General features: G+C 47.3%; 1 protein-coding gene across 4 annotated transcripts in view; it reads left to right on the top strand.

Moving 5' to 3' along the window:
• Positions 1-18,494, top strand: part of AMOTL1 (angiomotin like 1) — a 145,787-nt gene that overhangs the window by 23,986 nt on the left and 103,307 nt on the right. For 2 of the 4 annotated variants that reach the window (XM_042957682.1, XM_042957680.1), the window contains one exon: positions 7,087-7,137. The exons of 1 other annotated variant lie outside the window; for it this stretch is intronic. In XM_042957682.1, coding sequence (XP_042813616.1) covers positions 7,087-7,137 — 51 coding nt within the window. Of the gene's footprint in view, positions 1-6,784; positions 6,873-7,086; positions 7,138-18,494 lie in introns of those variants that run through there. One more of the 4 variants, XM_042957679.1, reaches the window with a different exon arrangement.

Raw genomic sequence — 18,494 nt, 5'->3', positions numbered from 1 at the left:
ATGTTTGTTTATTTTTCTGAGGCGGGGGAGGGGCAGTGAGAGGGAGACAGAATCTGAAGCAGCCATCAGCACAGAGTCTGACCCAGGCCTCAAACTCACGAACTGTGAAATCGTGATCTGAGTGGAAGTTGGACACCCTACCCCTGAGCCACCCAGGCGCCCCCTCTCCTGGCATTTGTTTTAACAAGTTCCATAAATGTCTTTTCGTGTTACCGAAGAGCTCACGGTCTGGGCAGGTTTGGACACTTCCCAAAGACTAGTGGCAAGACTAGGGCTCGCACCTTGGCCTCTACTGTTCCTTCCAGTACCTATGCTGTGTTGACTGCCAGGGCCATATCGTCTTGGAAATACCATTCCAGTGTGAAAGGCAGGAGGCCTCAGGCAGCCTGAGAGGATTCTCTGCAGTCTCTGAGAGAAGAGAGTTCCTCTCAGGCCACAGTCCAGAATGCTTGGGTGGAAAATTCAAGATCAGGGCAGGTCTCCGCATCTCAGCGGAGACTCACATGCATCCTACGGATTTCTTTTGTCGCGGTTTGGTCACAGACTTCAATTGCAGCAAATGTTTTTGCCCTTAATCTCCACACAGGGTATTTTGTCTGATTTCACCCGGTAGATCCAACTGGGTGTGAGTTGGAAGTGTGTGATTTTCCTCTGCAGGGACCTTCTTCTGTGTGTATTTTTGGAATGGTTTTTTATTCTGATTCATGTCCACATACACCTTCCAGTAGCTTCTTGGCTCAGCCGGAGTTTATCTCCTTTGATATGATGTTGAGTGAGGAGTCTTTTAAATCTTCATCTCTGTTCCATAGTTAGTAATAGGAACCCTAGCGGGCTGGACGAATACAATTGGCTTATGCATTTTGTGAAACACCTTGCTTTTGTCAGTAGCACCTACCGCATTGGTATTTGGATTTTTCAGAGAACATATTTAGCATTTTTAGAAAATGAATCCTTGGCTTCCTGGCAGACTTGGCAGCATTTCATCTCTTGGTTTGTATTGTTTCTGCTGAGGATGATGACTTTTTTCCAGGTGTGAGATAGTTACTTTTCTGGTAGAGCCCATTTCTTTCTTTTGGAAGTTATAAAACGCCTTTTTTAGAACAGTTGTCCGAAGTTTTGATTTTTGTTTAAGGGAAATAAGGCAACTATGTATGTTTATATACATATATACTAAATATATGTACAAATATTAAACCCTAGGAGGAGGGGAGATGGCCTTTGCGCCAGTTCGGCCCTGGAGCTAATGCTGTGACCAATTAAGTACCAGTTTCTTTCTGGTGAAACCTTACGGGTAGGCATACATTTGTCCTTGGTTGGCCTGTCCTAAGAGGACACAGATAAGAGACTGTATAACAGAAGAGAATCGTGCTGTGCTCAGGTAGCCACGGGCCCCACTCTCTCCCCCTAAATCAGTCCTGCCCATGCTCCCCAGGGAGAGGGGGGGTGGGGAAGGGGGGCGGGCATTGCTGCTCTGCTGTTAACTAGCAGAGAGCCTCCGGGAGACAGAAGGCTACCTGCAGAGAAGATGAGCAAAGGGCAAGGCCGGGGAGGAGAGGAAGGCAGAGGGAGGGCTCAGCCCACTTCTTTCTGTCTTTCATGCTTGAAATCGGTGTCCTTCCAAGGCCCGGGGTTGGGAAGGCTGTGGACAGATCCTAGTGGCCTCTGGCTATTGCTCAAACTTGGTTTTGTCGAATTGGTGCAGCTCTTCCTTGCAAAGGTAATTGATAACATACTTCAGCTGCAAATAAGTCTCCCCACGTGGCATTCAGCCCCTCGTGCATTTCTTAGAGGAAGAAGCTGCGTCTGTATAAGACTCTCATCTCCTCCTCTTCTCCACTGACCGAGCAGCTGTGTAGACCCTGGGGACCCCAGAGTCAGAGCAGCCCATGAAAGGCATGCTGGAGACAGCAACAGGGTCCCACCCTGTGGCCTTTGCCCCAAATGGAGCCTGCAGTCCAGGCCGGCCTGCCATCTGGACAGCAGAGCCTAAGGCCAGGGGATGAAGGCATTCCCAGACTGCAGCAGGCATAGCCCTGGCCACCGCTGTATCCCCTGCACCCTCAGCAGGCTATCCGTGATGGCCACTGTGCTCAAAGCACTGTGCTAGCCACCCCACAAGCTTCTGCAGTGTGCTCTTAGCTCGAGAGATGGGGCTAAGAATTCCTCTGATCCTAGAGTTATGGCCAGTGGTGCCATTTGGCCATACTTCATTCACCAAGGAGTGAGGAGTCTCATGGAGCTTCCCAGATAGCCAAAGTATCGTCCTTCCAAAGTCTACATGTTGTTCAAAGTTTTACTCTTTTCCACTAGTAGATAAGACCTTTTATCCATGGTTTCTGCACGCTTCCTTGCCCCCAGCTTATGATTGGAGCTGGACCAAAAGTTCACTTAGAAACTTATTGCCTTTAGTTTGGAATCTGGAGTATGATATGTAACTTTTTGAAACAGTTCATATATCCATTTGAATATGCCTAAAATAATCTCTCCCAGGACGCCCAAGAAGCTGTGGATGGTGTTTCAGTCTAGGGATGGAGACTGGGATAGGATGGGAAAGAGGAACTCATTTTATAGTTTATACTCCTCTGTACTAAATGATTTTTCCTTTACCTTGAACATGTATTATTTGTTTATATAGTAACATGTAATTTATATATATGAATAGAGGTAGAGACAGAGATAGAGATTTAGATATAGATATTTAAGAAAGAGGTCGGATTCCCAGACTAGCTCCCAAACCCCATTCAACTCATGATGTAGCAAGCCGTAGTAATAGTGGGCATTATTAGCCCGCTGTGTCATCTGTTTCTATGGAAAACCTGAGTTCTAGAAATAGTTCACCCTGAGCCCCAGAAATATCTCCTCCCTGCCACTTTCTCTCCACACGTCCCACCCTCTAATAAATGCTGCCACAGAAACAGAAGGAAGAGCTCCTTCTTCCTGCCTGCAGGTGCCACGGCACAGAAGGATCACTCTCCTCCTAGCGGACTCTGGCATGGTCAGGCCCTCCATGTCGGAGAGAAGTAACACTTACTAAGCATCCACTGTGCCAGGCACACTGTGCGGTCTGTCTCATACTTTACCTACTTTGCTACTGTCAGGAAACCCAGGTGCTGAGAGGTTTAATATCATCCTGAGAGTGCCTTCTAAAAATGGACAGAGCTCAGCTTCCAACTGATAAGCTTGTGCACTGTCCTTTATAGATCAGTGACCCTCCAGCAGAACCGTTTCTTTATAAGAGGCCTGTAAAGGTCAAGCATAGGTAGGCACGTTGGACACTGCCTGAGGTTCAGTAAGATCCTCTGTCACGGAATCCCTTATTAGACAGTAAGTGACCGGAGGGCAGGAGTCTGTCCTGACCACCTTTGTATCTGCAGTGCTTAGCACAGTCCTGGAAGTATGGTAAATTCCCCATAAATGTTTGTTTGGTGAACAGGAAATATTATTGTTTGTTCTGCTCTGCTTCCTAAGATAGGAAATTGGAATCATATATTTAATTTTCTTCAACAGCAAATGATGAAATAAGAAAAATATTTTCTCATTAACCTTCGGGTGATTAAGAAATTCAAATAACTGAAGTGCTATAAGGAAATTTTTTGGCTTACAAGGCATCCATTTATAGGTACCAATTGCAGGGATACCATTGTGAGTTAGAACAATCTGGCAGGCTCCAGAAGCCAGTCGTCAAGTAGAACATGTGTATTGCTCTTCCCATGGGGAAAACCTTCTCCCAACTCCATGTAACCAATCTCCAAGCCAATTCTTTTAGAACACAACTAAAAGTCAGGCCAATGTGATATCGTCCTTAATTTGAAGCATATTCTGTGGCTGGTTGACTCCTTTCAGTAACTCAAAGTTGTTAAAAGAAAGAAAAGAGCCCATTTTTTTTCTCGGCTGTAAAGGAACTGGCCATCCCGTAATAACTAATTTTACCGGATTTTCACAACGTGACAGTCTCTCTTCTGGGGGGTCTACGTGCATTAGTTTACTGCACTCTGAACACAACCTTATGAGTTAAGTATGATTATTTTCTCCATTTTTAAAGGAACGGAAGCTTGCAGAAATGAAACTACTAATTAGTAGCAGAACAGATATTAGAACCAAGGTCTGGCTGACCCCAAAGCACTCATAGATGGCCTCCCTTACAACACAAAGACTAATTGCTTCTCAATAAGATGACGAGAGGGAGGAGACTAATCCTGCAGACAGTCTACACGAGTCCATCCACACATGGGATTGGTGGATCAACAGCTGCTATTAGAACCATTGGAATTGGCAATAGCAAAGCCAGTCTTGACCGCGGCAAGAGCTGCTTTGGAAGAGTGATGAACAGAAGTTTGTTTGCCTTTAAAAACAAAAGGAAGAAGTGGACACAATGAGTGTAGACAATTCTTTTGATGAATTTCATTGTAAAGGGCAGCTGAGAACTGGCGGGAGTGGTAGTTGGGGAGAGAGGTGGTGTCAGGGAAGAGTGAATATAGTAGGATGTCCGTAATCCAATGGGAATCATCTAGGACAGAGGAAAACAGTAGTTTAGGTAGAAAGGGAGAAAAGCCACATGAGAAGGGACGGGATCTGATCCACAATGGAAGAAGTGGCCTTAGATGGAGCAGGGATGGTGCACCCATAGTAATGGGAGAGGAGAAGGGGAAGAAACGTAGGCCAACGGAGAGTGATTGCTGGGCTATCCTAAGGTCCACTTGAGATCGGCGATCACGAACTGAAAATAAGGCCAGGAAGCATGATGCTGTGCTTCTTCCAACCATGTTTAGCCAGGTGCTGATAGAAAGAAAGTGGAGAATTCGTATTTATCAGGGTTGTGGTTTTTCCAGGTAAGTAGTATGGAGAGGAAGGGGTGGGGGGAGTTGAATCTGAAGGTGTATGAAGGAAAGAAAAGATAATAATGTACCTGGAAACTAAGGTGGATAAAGGGGGAAGAGATGTCATGAGATAAGCAAATCATAGGTGCTGCGAAGGTCAGAGAGCCATTGGATTAAGATAACAGAGTAGACTGGAAAAGTAGGAGGTGGCGGGTGGAGGGTAGAATGTTTGACATCGAAATTATGGATGATGTCATTGTGAGAGCAGGGAGCCTGGAGAGTTGGACGAGGTCAAGGAAAGGAGAGGACGCTGAAGAGCTGAGAGACCAGAGGACAAGAAGAATCCACTGTGTAGATTCAGAAATCAGAATTATAACAGGAATGGTATTGGGGCAAGTGACAGTGATCCAAGTACCCACATCTTCAAGGAATGAGTTGGAATAACCCAAGGGTCTATAGACGGCTGCAATAAGTAGGCGTGGCGGTGGTGAGCCATGAATTCCTGAGGGCAGATGGGGGGATTCTAGGAAGTGGGAGGGGTTGGAGTGACACATGCAAACATTCACCCAAGCATGTTCCCTTCATGCACTTGGGAGCTCCCGTTGTCAGGAGTGGGGGGAAAAGAGGAGGACAGAGAGACAGGCCAGGCCGCTTATGGATGAAGCCCCACCCTGCTGCTCCAGCATTCCTGCGTAAGCAATGCTGGCCACAGTGGCTTCTTTCCGTCCTCCCAGGTAATTTGTAAACCAAAAGCTGACAGTGGAAAACCCAGGGATGGCTGAGTGTTTATAGAATTAGAGCACCCTGGCACAGATCCAGGGGCCCTCCAGCTGCTGCAGCTGGTGATCTGGTTGCTCTGAGACTGTAGACGGCTCCCAGGAGGTTGCCCAGACTGCAGACTCCCACTGTCAGTCTCCAAGGCCGGGGACAGGAGAAGGGACAACCAACCATTTTCTCAGTTTTCTCCTTCTTTCCTCTTAACTCCTTCTGGCATCCGTGCGGGCTGGCTCTCTGGAGCACATCCCCAAAGCCCAGGGCCCTCCCAGGCAGAGCAGTCAGGGAGTCCTGGGGGGAAATACAAAATGCATCTGCCCAAGTTATTCAGGCCAGTGACACGGAGAGGGAAGTTCCTGCAATCTAACATGAATTGCTTTAGGACCTACAACATGGACTCTGAGACCATAACTTCTGAATTTACATTCTGTATTTGAAACCACTCAACTTTTTATGTAGAAGCAGCTCTGCTCTGCTCTGCTCTCCTTAGAGGGTCTCACACACACACGCACACACACACACACACACACACACACACCTCACAGTGCTGTGCAGTCATCCCTAAGTTACTTAACTTCGGAGGCTCAGTCTCACTACCTGTGAAATGGAGACCTACTAACCTTCACCGTTCGAACCAGGTGGTCTCTTAACGGGAGGAAAAATTGTTTGAACTGCAGTTAGAATTCCTGTGCAAAAGGAAGGAGGGGTTGGGGGCACACGAAGCTACTTCTCCCCTGGTGCAGGACATATTCAAGCTCTGAAAATCCGGCATCTCCTCGTGAGAAAACGGAACAAACGATTTCCCAAGCATCGGGGTAGGGCAGACGTAATACAAGAAGGCAGGGATCGTTTTAGAACTGGTTATGCTCCAGTTTTTAATAAATGGCCAAAGGGGTGGGGGCGGGGGAGGACACCCTCCAACAGGGAGTTGGGAGGCAGCGCGCGCGCCGCTGCCGAGCGTGACGGCCACGGTCGCCTAGCAACGGGCGGCGGGGATGCGCGCGGGGCGCCCGGCCTGGTGGGCGCGGGGAGCTCGCCGCCGCCACCGCCGCGCGCCCGCGGGCCTCCGGTACCCGCCGCGAAACTTTGGGGCTTCTCGGCGCCGGGGCGTCGACGCGAGCCCGGGGGGACGCAGCAATGCGCCTCGCGGGCTGAGGGCGACAGGATGAGGTCGCGGCCCGGCGCGCCCGGCCCGGGGATCCGCGGGGTCGCACCCGCGGAAAGTTGGCGCGCACCTGCCCGAGCCTGGGAGGCGCGCGGTCCCCGGTCCGAACTGGCCCGGCAAGTTTCTTTGGCAATTTCTTACCCCCTTTGGATCCGGTGTCCCGAACCCCGCCTGGCCCCCGGGTTTACGGACTCCGATCTCTGCGAGAGAGAAACCCGCGCTTTTCTAGGGGACCTGCGCGGTAGCAGATGCTTGATCGATTTGCCCTGAGTGATTGCGATTCTGTTTTTGTTTTCTGTTTTTTGTTTTTTTTTTTTTCTCTTACTCCAGACAGTGAGTTTGTGGAAGCCTCTCCCGAGCCCTACAGCCCGGAGGAGTTAGGTAAGTCTAGCCCTTTGCCTCTTCTCAGAATTCCGCCCAAGAACGGAGAGTCTGGGGGTGCCAGGACTGAATCAGCTGGAGGGGAAGAGGGATAGGGTCAGGAGGCACCCCCCAGGGGTGCTTGGGGGTGACAGGGGAAGTGTCAGATGTGGCATGGGGGGGGGGTGCGGTGGCGAGGAGCGAGGCTCAGCAAACTTACCGACCTGGGGCCTCTGGAAGCAGCCGGACTCATCCTACCTGGAAGGACACATTGGTGGCTGTCTCTCCCCAACCAAGGACCTTGCCGGATTAGGACCTCGTGAGAGTAGTCCATTACTGAATTGAGTTGAGCGCCCCCAAGGGTGGTCTAGTCACCACCTGGGAGCTGTGTCCCTCCCTGTAGGTGTCTGGGAACCGGGGGCATTTTGTCCTCCTGTGCCTGAACCTGTAAGTGTAGACTTGTGGTGAGTGAACTGCAACCCTCCTGTCACAGACAGACTTCCTTGTGTGGAGAGAAGGAAATTTGCATTGTCAGGATCCCTCTCAATATTCCTGCCACCCAGTCTCGCTTTGGTGGCTCAGCGATGGGTTCCCTTTTCTTTCTTTTGGTCCTTACCAAATCCCACTCCACCTGAAATAAAACTCCACCTCAGCGATGACTCTCATGCACCCAAAATAGGTCTGCATGGAGGATGGCATTCCGAGACAGGGGAGAGTGCCTTGTTTTATTCAGAAGGTGTGTGTCTGACAAGTTGCGAGGCCATCATTATCTCTGTAAATGGAATCGCAGATTAAATGCATAAACAAAACTAGCTTTTAAAGGCTCACTATAGTGAATCCTCTTATGGAATGAAAATGACATCTACACCACAGGTTTGCATGAAGTGATTTATTAAGAGGGCGGATATGTGGTGAAGGGCTCTGCTCGTGTGTAATTGTGTATTAATGACACCAGCCCTGGCACTCCACAGTGTGACAGAAGCTATTTGGTTCTCTTAAATTATAGATCAGCATAAGCATTCTATATGGGCTGAGCATTCCTTGCTCTGAGAAACCGCCTGTATACCTACTAAATTGTTTGCATTCACGGAATGATTTAGGCACCAGAAAGGGCCCAGGTGTTTGACCCTCTTTCGTCTCCATATCTACTTCCGGCAGCAACAGACCGGACTGCCCTCAGTGCTGAGGCAGTGATACGTAGGGGGAGCCCTTCAAATTAGCGGTAGAGGATAAGGAAGCAACCTTATTTCTCTTCAGCTTCCCTGGGGGAAAAGCACAATTTCTCATGAGGAGATGAGACTGTAGAGGAGCCATGGGGTTTTCTCCTGGGCTCTGGGATTGCAGGGTGACTGAGAATAGAAAACACAAGTCTGAGAGCCTGAGACCAGGGTTCTTAATAAATATGTTCACTAGCCTGTTTTCTCATCTTTGGAAAGCTGGGGTTGTGGCAGGTGACCCCTAAGGTGTCATCCAGCTCCAGTATCCTGAGATGCTGCGAGGAGCCTTGAGCCAAAGGAGGTACACAGCTATGGGTGTTTATTATTGATATTCATGGGCCATGCTGTTTGCGTGCATGGTGTTTCCAAAGGGTTATTCTCTCCCTGTCAGAGCAGCTCACTGGATGGGACTGCGTTGCTTCCTTGCTGCTCAGATCAAAGACGAAGCTGGCATTTCTCCCTTGGAAAGAGTCATGATAGTTTTTGGTGCTTTTCTTAGACACACAGTGGGAAAAATGCCTCTTACGGCAGTTGATGAGCTTGTCAAGAAGCCATTCTTTCTGGAACACAGATGAGCACAGATTCAACCCCTGGCCAGCAGATGAGAGACTTGAAGAAGAGGTAGAGGGAAGTCATAAAAACTTCATTTGAATTCTATCATTGCATTTACTTGTGACTTTGAGAAGGTGGCTGAACCGCTCAGAGCCTTGGTTATCTCGTTGGCCCAACTGGAGACCTTGCATGGACGTCGTAGATGGTGTATGGAAAGCCCTAGTACCTGAGTTGTATACTCAGGTCTTCAGGGAGTGCTCGCTGTTACTATTATTCATTTGAAAGGTACTTATTTCCCGTGCATGAAGGATGGAATGGCTCTTGTCAATTGTCCCACCTATTAACCGATACCATTTCTATTTCTAGAAATTTCTCTGCAACTTACCCAGTCTCCAAAAACAGATGGTCAGGGATGCTGATCAGGTCAATTGAGTTATTTAGTGATTTGTCCCTGCAGTAGCACATGGAATGGTTTTCCATCTGAGATCTTTGGTGACAGTCCCATTGCTTTCTTGTGGCACGATTGGTAGTCTGTTTCACCTCCAAATTTTCATCTGAGTCTCCAAGTGCACTGCACTGGCCCTTAGCAGTTTTATCCTCAGTGTTGCAGCAAGATCGTGTAATGAAATTAAGTTACAAAAAAAGGAGGTTTTGAAAAGACAGTAGAAAAAAGAGTCTTATCTCTAGATGAATGCTGTATTGAAGGCTGCCTGTGATGGAGAATCCAGAAATAAGCCCTCTCTCTCTGGTGGTGCCATTTTCTTTTTTCTTTCTTTCTTTCTTTCTTTCTTTCTTTCTTTCTTTCTTTCTTTCTTTCTTTTTAGGATTTTTTGAAAGTTTATTTATTTCGAGAGAGAGAGAGAGAGAGAGAGAGAGAATGAGCAGGGGAGGGGCAGAGAGAGAGAGGGAGAGAGAGAAACCCAAGCAGGCTCTGCACTGTCAGTACAGTGAGCCTGATGTGGGGCTCAAACTCATGAACCTTGAGATCATGACCTGAGCCGAAACCCAGAGTTGGACACTTAACTGACTGAGCCACCCAGGCGCCCCCGTGGTTCCATTTCCTAAGGAGGCAAAGCCCACACCTCTTCATAGCCTTTCTATAGTCCCATCCCTAGGCAGAATTGATAGCTCTCTAAACCCAGATGTGACCATGTCTGCCCCTGTCTAGTAACTTTTACTGACTCCCTACTACTTGAAGGATAGATGTTTGGTTAGGCATGGGAAGACCTCCATGATCTGCATCACCCCCACCCACTATAACTTTGTAGTTGTATTTGAGCCATGCGGCAGTCCTCTAAATTCAGCCCTGTTCCCCGTGCCTACATGCCCTCCCTCCTTTCCTCCTTGTCTTCCTGGCTGGCTCCTACCCTTGGTTCAACACTAAGCCCAAGTGTCCTGTCGTCCTAGTGGTTCTCAACCCTGCACGTCAGAATCAGGGTTGCTGTTAAAAGTCCTGAAACCAGGGTGCCTGGGTGACTCAGACGGTTAAGCGTCCAACTCTTGATTTCTGCTCGGGTCATGATCTCACAGTTTGTGTGTTTGAACCCCGCATAGGGGTCCCACTTGGTATTCTCTCTCTCCCTCTCTCTGCCCCTCCCCTGCCCATGCTCTCCCTCTCTCTCTCTCTCTCTCTCAAAATAAATTTTAAGAACTTAAAAAAATAAAAACGAAAGTCCTGAAACCAAGCCTTCACCCTGACCAAGGACATCAGAATTTCTAGAATGTGGCCCCAGGCGGCAGTGTGCTTTTTAAAAATCACATTTCCAGTGATTCCAGGGTGTAGCCAGGTTGTGAATTACTGGCCCAGATGGTGGCCACCTCATTCTCTGTAAATCTAGCAGCCAGCACAGAACCTGGCATCAGTAAATGCTTGTTGAACGAGTGAGTGATGGCGGACCCTGGGATGCTGTGTCTTTTCAGATACCTATCTCTAAGATTGGATCCTCTGCTTGTTATCACCATGCCTTGGGGACCGAATCCTTTGACCTGTGCCCAGATCTCTCTCCTTTGTTCATTCGTTAGGCTTATCCAGTTTATTTTCTACCTTTCTTAAAAACTGAAGTTTTAAAAACATTTTTTAGTATAAAGGTAACACCTGTTTATTTTAGGAAATTTGGACATTATAAAGAGTGGGGGGAAGTCCCCTCTACCACCCCAAAGCAGACAGATCCCACGTTCCCTTCACTTTTCCTGATGTGCTGCCCTTTGGGATTGCTTGACCCTCTGGCGTGCCTCATTGAGCTCAGTTGTTGCTGTCTGTGCTCAGACCCTGCGAACTTTCCTCTGAGTCCCTAAAGGAGTGCCCTTGAAGATGGCATTCTTGGAGGGTACCTGGGTAGCTTAGTCGGTTAAGTGACCGACTCTTGATTTTGGCTCAGGTTATGATCTCACAGTTCATGGGATTGAGGCCCACATTGGGCTCTGGTCTGAAAGCACAGGGCCTGCTTGGGATTCTCTCTCTCTCTCTCTCTCTCTCTCTCTCTCTCTCTCTCAAAATAAGTAAATTAAAAAAAATTATGTATCAAAAAAGAAAATACCATTCTTGGGAGCCATGCTGCTGAGGGCTGATATACCATGAGAAGGAGTTTTCCTTGTGCAATTCTTATTCTCCTCATTCAAGCAGGATGTATGGGCTCTATTAGAATAAATGATGACATTTGTGTAGCGTCTTTAAAATGATAACTTAAATGTTTACCAGCCTCTCCCCTTTCCTTCCTAAAATAGGAGATGAGTTCACAGCTCTGGATAATATAGTATTTCTGTCTGTCAGAGTACAGCAGCTTGTTCAGTATAAAATTAGTCAGGATGGGCTAACTGCTGTAACAAACACACACACATGTCAATGGCTTAACATGATAAAGGCAGTGTTTCTTGTTTGTGTTACAGTCATGTTGACTTGTCTCAACCTGGAGGTAACATACTCACTTTTCATATTCCCAAGGTGAGAACTGGGCCCGTAGCCTCACCTAGAAGGAAGGAGGCTAGGCAGTGTAGTCTAGTAATATTCCAAGAAGGAGAGAACACTTACACTGGGATCACCAGCAGCCTCTGCCAGTCATATTGCTTCAGCCACAATGGCTGAGCCATATCCTGGCCACGTAGGTGCCGGGTCTTTGTGTTATTTAGGATGCTGGTTTGGCTGCTATAACAAAAGCTAAAAGGACAGTGACTTAAATAAGAAACAAGTAAGTTTCTTTTTCACTTAGAACATAGGCAGGTACTGTTACAGTGGCTTCTCTGTGCTCCGACATCCTGAAATATTGCTTCCACGCAGTTCAGGGTGGCTGCTTCAGGCCCCACCATCACATCCACATTCCGGCCCATCGGGAAGACAGAAAGGAAACGGAAGGCACAGCCTGAAAGCTGCACACATCATTTCACCTACGTTCCTTTGGCCTGAGCTTTAGTCCCATGGCCATACCTAGCTCTAAGGAGGCTGGGAAATTTGGGTGGGCGTAAGGTGGAGTCCATCAACAGCAGAATGATTGGGTAGGGGGCAGACAGAAAGAGGTGCTGGATAATTAGTAATCTTTTAAATGAATTATAGGAAGCATGCGTTAGTGGTTAAGAACGTGTACTTTGAGTGGTACTGTGTGGGTTTAAATTTTACTTTCTTCCTGACCTTGAGAAAATTACTTAATCTATAGCTTCATTTCCTAATCTCTAAAATCGTGTGTCATCTATTTTTCTGATGCTCTGCCAGACCCAATATCATCTTTGCCACTCTGCTCTGTGCCCTGGAAAACGTACCTTTTGGAATATATCATCTGGAATATATCCACTTGGATTCGGCAGGATACGGGTGGGTGGAAAGAAAAAGAGCCAGGGCACTTATTCCCTTCCTGGCAGGCTGTGCTGGTCCAGGCCACAGCTCCTCCAGAGTCCCCCTCTCTTGTAGCATCACATCATTGCTGGATTCTGGAGTCCTCTCTTCTGACCCAGGGTGGCAGCAGTTCCCCACTTTACCTCTAGGGGGCTTCCTCACCAGTTTTCCCTTAACCCTGCTCGGCACACTGGAATCAGCGGTGCCTTCATCAGACTCTCTTCTGGCACCATCTGGGCACACCATCCATTTCCTGCTCGCACCCTGGCTGACACGATGGGGTTGCTAATAGGACGTGCTCAGACCATGGGGGTGGGAAGTAAATGCGTTGTAGGACTGACGCTCAAATGTAGCAGGCATCCTTAAATGTTTACTGTTTTCACGTCCCTAGGCAATTGCTCTGATACCTTCGAGCGTGGTCAGAACCTTCTGAAAGATTTCATTTTTGGCATATGAACCAAATAACACTGCCACTCATCTCCCCTCCCCCACCCTATGTGAGGAGGATACGGCAAGACTCGAAAGTTGGGAGCAAATCTGTTCCAAGTCAAATGTCTCCTGCATCCAAAGTTTCTTCCTTCCCGTTATATGGGGGTGAAAACCAAGAAAGATGTTGGGCTGATTATTCACCTACTGTGATGGGTGCTTTACATACACAAACTGTCTACCCAGCTTCCCAGCTTGGAGTTTGAATCATTCACCCACATTGATACCCTCAAATATAAAGACTTCTGAGGATTTGACTGTCCATATTATAAACAGATTAAGTCTTTCTCTAAACCTACCCTCCAGTTTATGTCCAGGAATTCTCAGGAGTGCTTATTTGCAGCCCGAGTCCGTTCTGGTGGCTCTAGCCTTTTGCCAGGGGATCTAGAATTCAGATACACCTCACTGAGGCCAGTGGGCACCATGATGTCTGCTCTGTGTCCTCAGAAACCAGTGGCCACACGACGCTGGCCATGGCTGCTGCTGCCCTTGTCTCCTGCTCATACCAGAACCTGGAGGCTTGGCATTCACTTGCTGCAAGCCTGGCTGGTTTCCCAGCATCCTACCCTCTGTTGCCCGGGGGGATGAGGGTACCACTCTTCTCTATGCCGTTTTAGCCTCCGAGTGGGCCTGGGTCCTTCTCATTACTGTACAAACCCAGACCCATCGAGGGGCTGGCATCAGATTGGCTACCTGCCCCACTCTGGCTGGCCTCCAAAACAGCCAGGGCGATTCACCCCAGCCTGGGATCCAGCCCAGATCTCTGACCCTTGGAATCCTATCCAGTCCGGCCTTCCTTCTACCCAAACCCCAAACATAGCTGCTGAGAGGGAGGGGGTGCTCACCCTGTTTTAGCTTTCTCAGGATGACTGACATCGGGAAATTCAATTCCCTTCACAGGAAACCTCACCCTGCCGCAGGGTGTGGTCAGGCCTCCTGGCTCCCAGACAACGGCCACAGAAGATTCGTCAGCAGTGTAGTGCCGTAAATCTGGGCAACTCAGTGTCTTCCATGATTGATCTGGTTGGGGATATCAGCTCATTTCCTCCTCAGAACAACTCCACGAGCAGAAGGAATTATTTTCACATTATGGAGGAGGAAACAGAGGCTCACACTGGTTAAATTATCTTTCCCAAATCACACAGCTAGTTAGAGGCAAACCTTAGACTGAAAAATATCATCTTTGGCTCCAGAGCCAATGTCAGTTTCCTGGGGAGGAGACTACACAAGTTGCCCTCCTCCCAGGGGAATTTGGTTGTGGGTTTAATACAATAAATTATGTAAAAGTAACTAGCACAGGGCTTGGCAATACAGTATATGGCTGTTGCATACATATTTGGTGAATAAATGCATGAATGGTAGGTGCTCTTAACCATATACATACCATATACACACACACACGTATACATATACATAATATATAGACTATATATATAAACAAACATATATGTATATGTTTGTTTTAGACCAACAAATAACGATCAGTATGCTCCAAAGGAATTTTCCATAATAGGATCTGAAGCAACAACCAGAAAAACGCCTCCTAGCTTCCTTCATTCGCTTCCTGCTCTTCCTGCTCTGTATTACAGCCTAGTGTCCCTGGGACAGGAAACCTCTTATGGTTTCCTGATGGTGCTCACGCTATTTCGAAAGGAAATTAGACCTTTGCAGCCGCAGGATTTGGAGCAGGACAGTAGGAGCTTGGAGAGGAATCTGAAAATGGAACTAAAGACAGGTGGACTCAGGCTCAAGTAGAAAATTCATCACCATGTTCCTGATGTTCATTTGCAAAACGATACTGTGCTTTGCCGGGGAGATGAAGCTTTACCTCAGGGTGTTCTAGTTCGGAGAGAGAGGGAGCAGGAAAGGGAAAATGACAATAAATTCTGGGGGATAAATGGTTATCTACCTTGGCTAAACAGAAGAAAGGGCAAGGAAGGAGATCTAGAATAAGGGGATAGAACACACACACACACACACACACACACACACACACCACAAGAATATGGAAAAGGCATTTTTCTTGCCAGCAAGATGTTTTACTAGAAATATATAGGCCTGTGTTCAGTTATTCCTGAATATTAAACACAACCTGACTACTTATAAGCAATGATATTTCATCAATTGTTAAGTGCTCCTGGAGTCTAGAGATTGTAAATAACCAGCTTGGTCTGTTCAGGAATCCTGTGGTTATGATTTCTGGGTCACGTTCCTACTGGGTGATCATTTTGGAGTATGTTCTTTTTGTTTGTGTTTTTCTCAAATCAGGTTTGCTCAGGGCTCAGGCGCATTAAAATGATTTGGTGTCACTTGTGTGCTCTCTTTCTCTCTGTGTTCCTCCTGCCCCCTTCCTCCTTTCTCCCTTCTCACTCTCTCTCTCTCTCTCTCTCTCCCCAGCCTCATCTCTACCCGTTTCCCTATGTCTGTCTCTTCCCCCTTCCTTCTCTTGTTCCCTCCTTCCTTTTCCCATCTTAAGTTGGAATATGGACAGAAAAAGCAGTGCTTGCCTTCATAGGGCCCTCTGCCAGAGAATGGAACAGGTCAGATTATAAAAAAGGATTAAAAAAAAAGAAAGAGTGCTCTTTGGCAAAATGGGGGAAACAGATGTTCAGGGGCGATGTTGCTGTCCCTAGCTGCTGCCTGCGGAAACACACTCCTTAAAGGCTTGCTAGTTATGGACGTTCGTCATGGCACACATGTGCGGTTAGTTTCATGTCAAATATGCATGTGTATTTATCTCTGCTTAATTTGTCTCTCTCTGTGACCTCTGTACCCCCAAATCCAGAGTTGGCAAGATCACTGACCACCTGGTAGCAAGATTTATTTTCAAACTCAGAGGTTTGGGAACCGTGGACGCTATAGCTGCTTTCAGGTCACTGTTTAACAGTAAACACTTGATGGAAACCTCAGGTTTTTAGGAGAAGAGGGAAGGACCTGTGGGTGCAGAACCTGGTCTGAAATGAACGCTACAGAAAGTTTGGGGTTGGAGGGGAGCTGAATGATGAGAGTCTACTGCTGAGATTTGTAACCTGCCAGGGCATTTGTGTTTCTGTCTCTCACACTGTTCGTTGGCTCTTTACCAAAAAGAAAAGTCCATTATTGTAGCTTTTGTGGTTGTCCAGCCAGAGAACTTGAGACTATCTCCTTAGCAAAAAAATATTTCCCTTTTGGCTCTAAGAGCCGTTTTCCCCCCACTCTCAAAAGAGGGATTCCAGATTCCAAACATTTGCTATGGACTAAGGAATATTCCAGGTGATTTTTTGTCCTGTGGGACCCTTGTGTGGGTTAACCTCATGTGACCACCTGCTTCCTTCACCTCCAGTGGTTCTCCTGGTCGTATAGGAATATAACGAGGTCAAATGAGTTAGCACATCTAAAACACTTAGGGCAGTGCCTGACAAATGACCAGCATTTAATAAATGTTGCTCTTTTTTGCTGCCTCTGCCGTACCCCCATTTCCCTCATCACTTTCAGGTATATCTTCCTTCTGAACTCCATTCTGTTTTTCCTCTCTTATTCTGCTCATCTAGTGACAGTGAAAGAAGATAAAAGGGAAAACAATCAACCACAAAAGTATAAAGTTAAAGCCACCACAAGCTCAAACAGTGCCTTTGAGCAAATTAGAAAAAACTAACCCCTCCAAGTAGCTGAAGAGCAGAGCCGGTATTCCCAATTTAGTGGGCAGAGTGCAAGCTGGATTTCAGCCCTCCACCTCTGCCTCATTCACTCCCTCAGCCCACCCTTGTGCAGTGAACAGCCCACACAACGGAACATGGTAGCCCGGATTCCACACTCCCAGTGTGACCTTCTCATGGATATTTCTTTCTTTTTCTGGGAAGTCTTCCAGTGTTGTTTACATACTAAAAAGACTAAATTCTCCTTTGATGAATTCTTTAAAAATAAGTCTCCCCCAAATTATTTACACGATGGGGTTTATTTTTCCCAAGTTCGGATCTCCTGAATAAAAACTATATCTAAAATGTGCAACACTTATGCTAGGGGTTAACCAAAATTTATTTACTCCGGTTCAAATGGCAGCTTTAAATGCACTATAATAGGGTCTCCTGACTCAGTGACTCAGTCAGTTAGGCATTGACTCATGATCAGGCCCTGATCTCATGGTTCATGAGATCGAGTCCCGCACGGGGCTCTGTGTGGATAGAGTGCAGTCTGCTTGGGATTCTCTCTCTGCCCTTCCCCCACTTGCATGTGCACTCATGCCTGCACACTCTCTCTCTTCTCCCTCAAAATAAGTACACATTTTTTAAAACTGCACTATATTAAAGGGAGCTGATGTCTGTTGAGTGCTTTCAATGTATTAGGTATTTGCTAAGACATTTATGTCAGCCATCTTAAAACAATCCTGAGAGGCAGGTACTATTATTTCCCTCCTTTAACAGATAGGGAACAGAAGCTTAGACAAGTTCAATAACTTGTCAAATCACACCTGGTGAGTGGTAGAAACCAGAGCTTGAGTCCAGCTCTGTTGTTTACTGCTAAGGTTCTTACCCACCGCCTTCAATCCCAGAGTAAGCTATAAGATCCCAGACTTCTGATTCTCAGTGGCAGATCCATGGCAGAACTGTGATTTGCACCTCGGTCTATCTGACTGTAAACATACGGGCTTCCCTGGTTTATAATACTGCCTACAACTTGCTACACACTGCAGGCTACGCCTGGGGACACGAGGGGGAAATGACACAATCCTTCCCTCAAAGAAGTGATGATCTAAGTGGGGAAGAAAACCCAATTAACAGAAAATTCACAGTGTGGAGTTCTGGCTCCTCCAAGCCCATGGGTACTTACTGACTGGGGAGCTTGAGCAGGTTATCTACATTCTCTAGGCCTCAGTTTACTCATCTGTGACATGGGAGTGCAAAATACCGGCTTCATAGGCTAATTGGGAGGGATTAAATAAGATAGTGTATGCAAAGTACTTAGCACATAGTCGGCACTCTGTGTGTGGTTGTAATTATTATTATTACGGTAAGTAGGAAAAGGGAAGTACACAAGGAGAGCATGGGACCCTGGGGAAGAGGAATCTGACTCAGTCATGGGGGTTGAGGGGAGGCCAACCAGGCTTCCTGGAAGAGATCCGTTCTTCACAGCAGGATCTCCTAGAGCAATGGTACCGGGCATGAACAGCGTCACATCTGCCTTAGAATAACGAGCCAGCCACAGTCCGCTCCTCCTGTAGGGATCGCGTTCCAGAGTGCTGGGTAACAGACAGCGGATGAACGAAGCTGAATCTTCTCCCTCATCCCAGCCTGAGGTTTAGCGTGGACACTCTACAGAGTAGG

This window comes from Panthera tigris, chromosome D1 (assembly GCF_018350195.1).
Source record: "Panthera tigris isolate Pti1 chromosome D1, P.tigris_Pti1_mat1.1, whole genome shotgun sequence".
Taxonomy (NCBI): domain Eukaryota; kingdom Metazoa; phylum Chordata; class Mammalia; order Carnivora; family Felidae; genus Panthera; species Panthera tigris.
This window is presented reverse-complemented; position numbering and strand designations above follow the sequence as displayed.